The following is a 9,987-nucleotide window of genomic DNA, read 5'->3' as shown; positions in this document are numbered from 1 at the left end:
GAAGTCTCCTGGGTTGAATTTTAAAGAGAGGAAGAAAGCTTCCTCGAGGAAATTGCAAAATTATGGAAGGTGGTAGACTGGACTGGAGGTGCAGTTAGTGGGGCAGTTAAGGATAAACCATGCAAAGTCTGTGCTTGCTTCTCTCACTTAGACAACATTAATATCTTCAGTTATTTCCTAAGTCAATCTGCCCAACTAAACATAACACACATGTGTATATGCATATATCTCTATATCTGCAAATATGTATGCAAATGTATATACATGTGTATCTATATATATTATCTATATTTATGTATATGTGTGTATATATATATAAAATGATAGATCAATGGATAGATTGATGGATAGATAGATGGACAAACAGGAAAACAGATATGTTAAATAGTGTTTGGTACCATTTGAGAGCCTACTCAAGTATGTAGGAGTAACATTGGAACAACGGGAGAATGGCACATGAGTTTCCCCTGAGAAGAGTTTGCTGCTAACCCAGAGCTGTGAAGATGGCAGAATGACCCTCTCCTAGCTGGGAGCAGCAAGGGGTTAAGCCATCCTGGTTTACTCTCAGTCAGACTTTTATCTGATCCTTCCTCCCTTTCTCCCCTGCCCACCCCTCTGTAAATGTCAACCACTTCCTGATGATTTCACACCTTTCTGTTCTTTGTGAAGAAACCTGGGTGTTAATGGTACAGGATTGGGTACCATTGTATGCTCTGGCTGTCTGCTAGTTAAGCTGAGGGATGCCTGTGGAAATCAAGTAGGAGACTGAAGATTTGAGACTAGGAAACAGGCTAAAATCCACCTTTAATGCAACTATTTGTTTTATTAGCAACTTTTAAGTGTTATGATTTTAAAACATTATTTTTTTTAAACCCAAGTATTAAAACGAGTTTAGCAGAGGAGAAAGCTGACTGTTTAAAAAACTAATCAAAGACTAATAATCAAGGAGAAAGGAAGGAAGAAAGGAAGGGAGGAAGGGAGACAGACAAGCAGACAAACTATCCCCCATTTTCATTCTACAGGTGTATTGACAAGAATCCGGCAATGGAAAAGTGGTCAGTTGATCAGGTCTGCAAATGGTTGGTGGAGAAAAACTTAGGTGAGCTAGTCCCCAGGTTTCAAGGTAAGTTATTCGTGTTCTTAGAATGACTTGTATTTGAGCCGTGCAGTTATCTGGATGCCCTCTGTCATGAAGGCTGCTTTTCTTGCCAGTGTCTGCCTGATGTGAACGAGGAGTTGTTCTGAGGAGGAACTTCATCTCTTTCCCACAGACTGAGGCAGTTTCCAGTTTGCCTGGCATCCTCTGAAGAGAATGCTATATCCAGATAATTGCAAACTCTTGGAAGTTACATTTGATACAGACTTTGTGTGTTTCTTTTGTCTCACAGCATCACTTCTGTTTTATACAGAATGGGGTGTGCCCGTGTTAAATATCAACTAGGAGGTATTATAAAAAGACTTCTATTTTTTCTTTTTCTTTTCTTTTTTCTTTTTGGCTGTTAAAAACGTTCTGGAATAAAAGGGTATTAATGTGCAAACAGACAAAGTTTTTATTGGGACTCGTGTTCCAGTGATTTCTTAGCAGCTGGCAACCGTTTGGAACTAGGCAGTATCAGAGCCCCGACAAATAAAGTAGAGACTGACATCCCAAGCTTAGATGACCCTTTTAACACTAGAACTAGTTTTTATCTTCTTTCTGTGCCCGAGTTTTCCTGAAAAGTGATATATGAAAGTTAATTTTCTTCTTCCCAGAGGAAGAAGTCAGTGGGGCGGCACTCCTGGCCCTTAATGATCGGATGGTACAGCAACTGGTAAAGAAAATTGGACACCAGGCTGTCCTGGTGGACTTCATTAAGAAATACAAGCAGAGTCATCAAGGGCTGAAGCCCCCGGGAGGTTCCGCAGAGACGTCCCTGCTGACCCTGGCACAAGCGGCCCCTGAGTAAGTACCAGAGGAAACAGGCTTGGTATTCGTTCCGGCATGGCTGTTGTCTCGTGACAAAGAATCCAAGCTTTCAAAACGGTGGGCAAACTGTCAGCTAGGTGTTATACACAGGATTTCTAATATTTGACCGGATCGTATGAAGAATCGCGTCAGAAAGTGTTGCCTTTCTTTCCACTGCTTTTTAAAATCGGACTGTGGTTGTCATGGTGATCCTGAGGGCAGGAAGTTCCTACACTAGGTGGTCTGGAGCCAACAGGAGAAACACGGGTCAAGTGTAGAAATGGGATGAGCTGCCGTAACTGGGCTACTACAAGGACCTGTGACTACTCCTTTGCCTTGTCCCAAGCTCTGTGTATGTGTGTGTGTGTGTGTGTGTGTGTGTGTGTGTGTGTATGTGTGTGTGTGTGTGTATGTGTGTGTGTGTGTGTGTGTATTTGCCTAGGTCTCTCTGTGGTAACTAATTCATACTTTTCTCAAGGCCTTCAAAATAGAATTTGTAACCTCTTTGCCACAACTGAGTCGAATAATTCTTTGAAAACTAATCATAAAAATAAGGAACACTGTGACAGAAACTCAGAGAAATCTGTTGAAAATTCAGTGTCAGATGGAAGCTGGAAAGTTGGAGGGTGGCTGTGTTCGTTAGTTTTTTAATCTCTGGATTCTGTAATGGAAAGGAATGGTGACAAGATTGTCAATTAAAATGTTCACCTTTACAAATCTATGCCTCAAGATCCTTTCAGGCACTCTGGTTTAGTATTTTCATATCTGAGAATGGGCAAGACTTTTAAGGTTAAAAATTGACCAATCATCATTCAATTTTTTAAAATGTGATATTGGATAGTCTCATTTTCTTTTTATTTCCTTTTCTAAAATTAGGCATGTAATTACTAATATTTTTCTCTTTTTGATAAACAGTATAACATTAGAGAGACTTGGCTTAAGTAACTTGATTTCTATTTGGAGTATTTTGGACTGAAGATGTGGACATGGTTAACTTGTAATGTCAGTAGTTGAAAGGTTGAGGCAGAAGGATTGCTATGAGTTTGAGGCTGTTCTAAGGCACAGAGAGAAATGTTGTCTTTAAAAAGTAATAATAACAATAGTTGAAAGGGAAGTCAGACTGGAAATCCTTCCAAGTGGTTTAGTTGAAGGATTTCTTTCATGAATGGCTGCATTAGGGTCTTGGGTCTGTGGCATTTGTGTGAGGTTCCCACTATAACCTTCCAATCCTCTCTAGCAAAGGGAGGGGTGAGCTTCAACGGGACCACGATGTCCCAGACTGGTTGGGTTGCTAGAACTTTGGAGCTGGTTGATCCCGGCTGACTTTCACTGGAACCTTGATCATGCATTGGGCACAGCTCAGAAGGAAACGGGCAGCCCACAGACCCCACTGCTCTGCTCTGTTGCACTCTGGGACTGGCTGGACTGCCGAGAGCTCGGGGCTTCACTCTTGGCCTCACCAGGTGACTCGAATTCATTCTGTTCCGTGTTTGGAAGTCTTGTTTCTTCATCTGCACATCGGGAAAGTCATTGCACCCAGAAACACCGCAATTTGGGGGCAAATCTGCCCTCTCTTTACCAGACTAACACAGCCCTCTGTCAATTATGAACTTTTTTTATCTAGGTTATAACAAATAGTTTCAACAACTGGTCTAGTAGCCAAGCATTCTGGTAGCCAGAGATTTATGAAGGTTGGGTTTCTTGCTCTAGCTAGCAAGTTCAACCTAAGGGTTAGCATAGTCTTGGTTTTAGGTGAAAGCATTCTGGTATAAAATCTTAAATCGCTTATTGGTTATATTTGCCTAGGATATTGTCACTTGAAAAATATGTTGTCAGTTGAGGACTATAATAAACATGTCTATATAACATTGACTGAAATTTGTAGAAAAGTTTTTTAATAAAGACATAACATTTAATGTAACCCTACAGTTATGCAAATACACACACACAATTTCAGGTCCCTGTTACATTTGCTACTAATCTAACCTTGGGCATATTTTTTCACTATTTTTAGTTTGACCCTAAAATAATGAAATTCTAAGATGAAATATAGAATAAATTATTCTTTTGGCCAATTTTTAAGAGTCTATAATATACTTAGATCAGAGAGAGCAAATGGATTTTAACTTGAATAAATTCCATTCAGTAGTTGCCTGGTATACTATTTTTGCAAAGAAACATCTGAACAGGAAACATCCATCTCAGAACTGCTCTGATAACAGGAGTATGTGGCTTACAGTTGCTTCTTGATGGTTGTTTTCATTGGATCTGGCACAGAGGTACAAATTCTAACACTATTATTGTGTAGCCTGTGGCCATGAGCAAGCTGCCTTCCACTCTGGACTCCTGGGTTTCCTTAGTTGAAAGTGATGGAGGGTGGATGAAGAGATTTTTGTGGTAATTAAAAAACCTTCCCTTGAAAATAATAGGGAATGCAGGAGAGATCTGATATGGTCAAGCGCTTGTCTTCACTGGAAGACTATTAACTGAGAAACACAGACTCTGCTTCACAAAGGAAAGTTTCATCTCAGCACCATTTAAAAATATTCCAGATAGTATATCAGATCGAGAGCTGAGGAGACAGCTCTGTTGAAGACACGAGTTCATTACACAACACCCACAGGAAAGGGCAGGTGTAGTGGCAAACCTTGTACTGGGAGATGGAAAAAGGTGGACACATTCACATACACACACACACACACGCACACGCACACGCACATGCACATGTGCATACACTCACACACCCTCTGCCAGACTGATGAAGGCAGTAAGGTGAATTGGCCTTAGTCTACTCCATAGAGGAGCGTCATGTGAGGTGAGGTATGGGGTCTTCTTTGCAGTGTTCTTAGCCATGACTCTCACATGAGTTTGGATAGGATGAAGACGGGCTGAAGCTTTCCCTTCCAACATCATGAGATCAATGGTTATTGCTTCTGTTTAACATCCATGACCATTACATGGCTCTTCCACTTTGCTCTAGGCATGAACAAAATCCCAGTCCAGCCTGCCACGGGGACCAGACATTCTTGTATCCAGCTGTTCTTGACAATAGACTCATTGACCAAAGAGTATTGAAGCAGAGGTAAGACACCAGCTTTATATTATCTTCAAGTCAAGTGATGTCTGTCTTTATTTTTATGAGGGTTTATGTAATTTAATTGTTTTTTGCCTTAGAAGGCGAGTCTTTATCAAGTGATGGAGATGCTTAGTAAAATAAGCATCATTTGGCAAAGTTTTTATTACATTGTACATTTCTTTCAAGTGTTTATTCTTAGGTGGGGGAAAAGTATATTCATCCATCATAATCTAACTAAGGTAATTTGTATATAATGTCCCGAAGAGCTTGAATTGAATACAATCTTTGGTTTTGCCTCCCATTTTGTGGGCAGCTTTAACTTGACTATTCCCTTTTTGCTAAACAGTTCAAGTGTCTTACCCTGGACCTGACACTGTGATACTTCAGTGTCTGGGTTCCATTGCATCATGGGGGTGGGGGAAACAAACTATGGACCTGGATTACCACATGTAGGAATCCAGAACTCAGACAAAGCTGAAGAAGGTAGCAGAAAACAGGTGCCTCAGCATCTTTCTCTAGCCTTTTATAGACACCCAGCACAGGACGGAAAGAGTCCCCGCAAAGTGAAACATTTCAGGTGTGGAGGAATATTCAAAACAACCAGTCAGACTGTATGTGTGTGTGTCTTTGTCTCTGTGTAGCTCTGTGGGTCCGTGACTGTGCATGTGTGTGTGTGCAAATCTGTGCATGTGTCTATGTATTTGTGTGTTTGCCTATGTTTGTATATGTGTGTCTCTGTATATATCTGTGACTCTGTGTATGCATCTCTCTGTGTGTGTCTGCATATGCATGTGTGTGTATGTGTGTTTACAAGTCCTTTACATTATCATCTGATGTAGTCTCCTTGACTCAAAGGAGATACTGGTTTCTTTATATATATAACTGAGTAAAAGGGAGAGATTGAGAAGTCAGGGGGTTTCAAGGTAGTTTCCTGATAGTTTCTGTGTTACAGCCCGGCTGACTTTATTTCACAACTCTTTTGGGGAATAGTGACCTAGGAGATGGAAGAGAGAGTATCCATCTTCCACCTCCAGCTTGGTGGTACAGACTTGAACAGCAGCTACCTGGGAGGCTAAAGCAGGAAGATCACCAGGTCAAGGTCACGCTGCACAACTTAGTGAAATGTTATCTCAAAATAAAACCTAAAACCAAAGTCTGGGGATCCAGCTTGGGAAGGTGAAAGGGAGATAGAGCCTAGGCAGAAATCAGCTCCCTGGGCTTTCCTGGTTCAAACAACGGTTCAGAAGATGCAGAGCCATTTCCAGGGCAGTTCATTCCCACCTTTCTGCCCACGGAGCATGTCAAAGCTTTCCTTTGCTGTGACTCTGAGACACAGTGAACTGTGACCTCCAGCTGTCCTTCCCTATGTGAAGCTGCTGGCATTGCTACTGTCATGGCTCAGTGTGAGGAGAGGCACGAGGCGAGAACTAGTGCATCTACCTTCTGTTCATCTCCAATCCTCTGTTGAAAAAAACAGGAACAATGACCTTCATACTTGCCATCCTCCATCACACCTACTAAGTAGGAGTCAAACAAGATGCTTTAGAAGTGAAGAGGACAGAAAGGCTTAGAAACTGGAGTACCTTTGTGGGCTTGTGTATTAGATCACCTATTATCTCTCTCTAGAAAAGAACCTCAACACACACACACACACACACACACACACACACACACACAGGAACATACATTCACACACACATACACATATACATACATTTGCACACACATACACACAGATATACACACATATACACATAAACATACACACATATACATACAGGTACACACAGGTATACATACACACATATAAACACACATGCACACACACATACACACATATACACATAAACACACACAGGTACATACAGGTACACACACATGTATATACACACACATGCACACACATATATACATACATGCACACACATGCACACATACATATTCATACACACACACACACACACACACACACACACACACACACACACCTTCAAGTACATTTGGGTGTAAGAAGCAAAAGTCCATGAAGACAAAGACAAGAACAAAACAGACTTGCTATTAAGAAAAAGGACTAACAGCATCTCAGGCAGAAGCCTTAAGTTCCCCGGGCTCCAAAGGCCTGGTTCTGAACTTTCCTTCTTTTCTGTGCCTCTGCCTGCCTCCTTCCTTTGCTTCTCCTTAGGAGGATGCATTGTTCTGCCAGTTACGGACGCTCTGCTCTCTCTCTGTACTGTCTCATCCTAGCAAACTCCAAAGAAATTCTCTCTGAAAATAAGTTAGATCTCCAATGCCAACTGACCCAGTCATCCAGTATTGTTTTATCCATGTATCTGGGGAAGGGAACCAGACAGATGGGCGTAATCAAATGCTGTCTTCTAGGCAGCTGGCTCTGTGAGACAAGAGAAGACCACTCTAGTCCTATAGACTGGGGTCGAAGAGAAGATCCCCTTACCTCATGCTTCATCTCAGACAGTGATGTCACCAGCCAGCCATACAAAATAAAAGAATTAAAGGCATCCTCTATTCTTTTCTTCTGCCCTTCTGCTATTCTATCCATGTGATAGTTATGTGTCAAGAGCCTCTTATAAGTCTTTTGTGTTAGGCTGTGTGGTCCCCTCACCTGCCTACCTGACTAAAACCTGTCCATGCTATAAAACAGTGGCTCTCAGCCTTCCTAAGGCTGTGACCCTTTAACACAGGTCCTCATGTTGTGGTGACCCCCAACCATAGAATTATTTTTATTGCTACTTTGCAACTGCAATTTTGCTACATTTATGGGCAGTAATGTAAATATCTACATTTTTCGATGGTCTTAGGTGACCCTTGTGAAAGGGTCATTGTATCCCCCCCAGAGGTCGTGACCCACAGGCTGAGAACGGCTGCTTTAAAACTGTCTAGCCACCATTGGTGACATCCAGACTTCCTATAAACAGTACCCTCTCTGTTATTCTTGTCCAGCTTAAAAGTAGACAATAACCTTGGTTTATTAAAGTCTATATTCCTTCCTCAGACTATAAAAAACACAGAGACAGTCACCACATCCTTTTATTTTATAAACAGAATTTATCTCAGCCTCTGGCACCTTAAAATCCAATCAGACTGTCAAAATTGAGCTGATGAATGTGAACCAAAGAAAGGCAATGGACTTGTGGGAGACATGATATATGTTTGGATAGCAAGAATTGTTTCTGAGACCTTTTGAAGCAATCGATACCAAATATGCTGATCTTTCCAAACAGTTTTGGGGCTTACTTCTCATTGACTTATAACAGGCAATAAACTGGAAGGCATTTGCCCATTGGACTTTCATGAAGCCAACTGCTTTCAAGAGGTATGAACGGGCTACAGAGCAAGTGCTGATTGGAGGACTCAGAATTATTTCTGTTACTACCTGGAATGTAACACCACCTGGCATCCATAAGGACTCAGTGGGGTCATGGCAAGTACTTGGCACTTGCCACCAGATCCCACAGAGGCACCTGAGAATCTTGGGGCTATTCCCCTGATTTTCCCCCAAAGTATCTTGTGTTTTTTACAGACTCTCTGGACATGAAAAGGAAAAAAGCAGATCTTGAGAGGCTTCAGACTCACCTGACTTTGGCTCTGGGAATGTCTGTGGTTGTAGTTAAATAAGATATATGCCCCCGGGGGTGGAATACCATGGCACTCTGGTGCCTCAGACTTCTCGTGGGTGACAGGTGATTGATTCTGTGCTTGTTACTAAATGGCTTAAATACATTTCTAATGCAAGGACCATTAGGAGACATCGGCATCATGTGCTGGTGATGTGCTGGGAATAGTTTCTTCTGCAGTGGTATTCTTTCTTTTTTAAATATGCCTCGTCTGCAGTGTCCAATAAGGCAGTGGCTCAGATAAACTGAGGTTCCCTACATGTTGTTTTAAAGACTTCCCACTTGAACTTTAAAGACATGGGAAGAAGCTCTGCTTCCACCTTGGGGCATAATTACAAGTTAGTCATGGTTTCGTGCCTATTTTGGGATTGTTTTAATGACTTTTCTCATGGTCTGGCTACTGCTGTGAGAGCAAAGAGAATGAGCTTCTGTCTCCATCCACCAAGCAAATATCAACGGACCCTCTGCAACTCTGGTACATTAGTTGTGGCCATCACCACATAGGTATTGCGGAGAAGAGACAGCAGCACAGCTGTACGGGCATCCAACCCCAGAATGTAAGAGGGAGGGGTCAATAAAGCATGCTAGCCTAATTAGAGTTCTTTAGTACAGGCTCTGATCAGATGTTCGGTGAGTCTTCTCAGCAATGCTGATGAATAAAGCCAGGGCCTCCCACATGCTACATGAGCTATGCCCCAGTCTTGTGCTATGTCTCAGTCTTGTGATTAGCATTCTCAACTCCTAGATGCTGTGCTCTGCTCTCTTGGCCAAGAGCCATGGGAGGTGAGCAGCAGAGACTAGCCGTCCCTTTGTAGTGTCAACAAATGTCTACTATTTAAGGGAGCAAGTACTTCATGCCTTTCCTATGGTTTCTTTTCCATTGGTCAAATCTGTGTGACCAGATTAGAAAATCAGAAAAGGCTTACAGGAGAACCTTGTGGTTTGAGGGCAGGTCTTAAGAACCTCTGCCGTACCTGATGGTTCACACGCGGCTCTGCAGGGCAGATGAGCTGAGAGAGTATTGTATTGGTGTGTTAACTCTGAAATGGCAGGGGCAGTAATGCTGGGGACCAGGGACTAGCAAATAACTAAGAGCTTTGTCTTGGAGCCTGGCTTTCACATTTAGCAATTGAATAAGATGTCCTCCGGAGTAAGTGGACCTTGTTTCTCATCTGTAAGATGAATAGAACAATGAATGGTGTGTTATATGGAAAGTTCTTAGAACTTTGGCATGTGTAAGTTTTACATGTCATTTATGTTATCTGGCAAACAATGGGTCCGATGAGATTCAAAGGATTCTGGACTCAGCGCTCACAGGTGGAAAAGCAAGGTTA

The 9,987-nt window shown here is 42.0% G+C and overlaps 1 protein-coding gene across 1 annotated transcript in view; it reads left to right on the top strand.

Moving 5' to 3' along the window:
- Positions 1 to 1,016: 1,016 nt before the first annotated feature.
- The window catches only part of SAMD3 (sterile alpha motif domain containing 3), a gene marked incomplete at its 3' end in the record, with an annotated part of 34,266 nt that continues 25,295 nt past the window's right edge, over positions 1,017 to 9,987 (top strand). Inside the window, exons 1-3 of the mRNA XM_080929433.1 lie at positions 1,017 to 1,123; positions 1,753 to 1,942; positions 4,926 to 5,027. Coding sequence (XP_080785559.1) covers positions 1,045 to 1,123; positions 1,753 to 1,942; positions 4,926 to 5,027 — 371 coding nt within the window. The 5' untranslated portion in view covers positions 1,017 to 1,044. The remainder of the gene's footprint in view (positions 1,124 to 1,752; positions 1,943 to 4,925; positions 5,028 to 9,987) is intronic.

The sequence above is a fragment of the Micromys minutus genome (genome assembly GCF_963924665.1).
Source record: "Micromys minutus genome assembly, chromosome: 15".
Classification (NCBI taxonomy): domain Eukaryota; kingdom Metazoa; phylum Chordata; class Mammalia; order Rodentia; family Muridae; genus Micromys; species Micromys minutus.
Note: the sequence above shows the minus strand (reverse complement) of the source record. Positions and strands in the feature narration are given on the sequence as shown.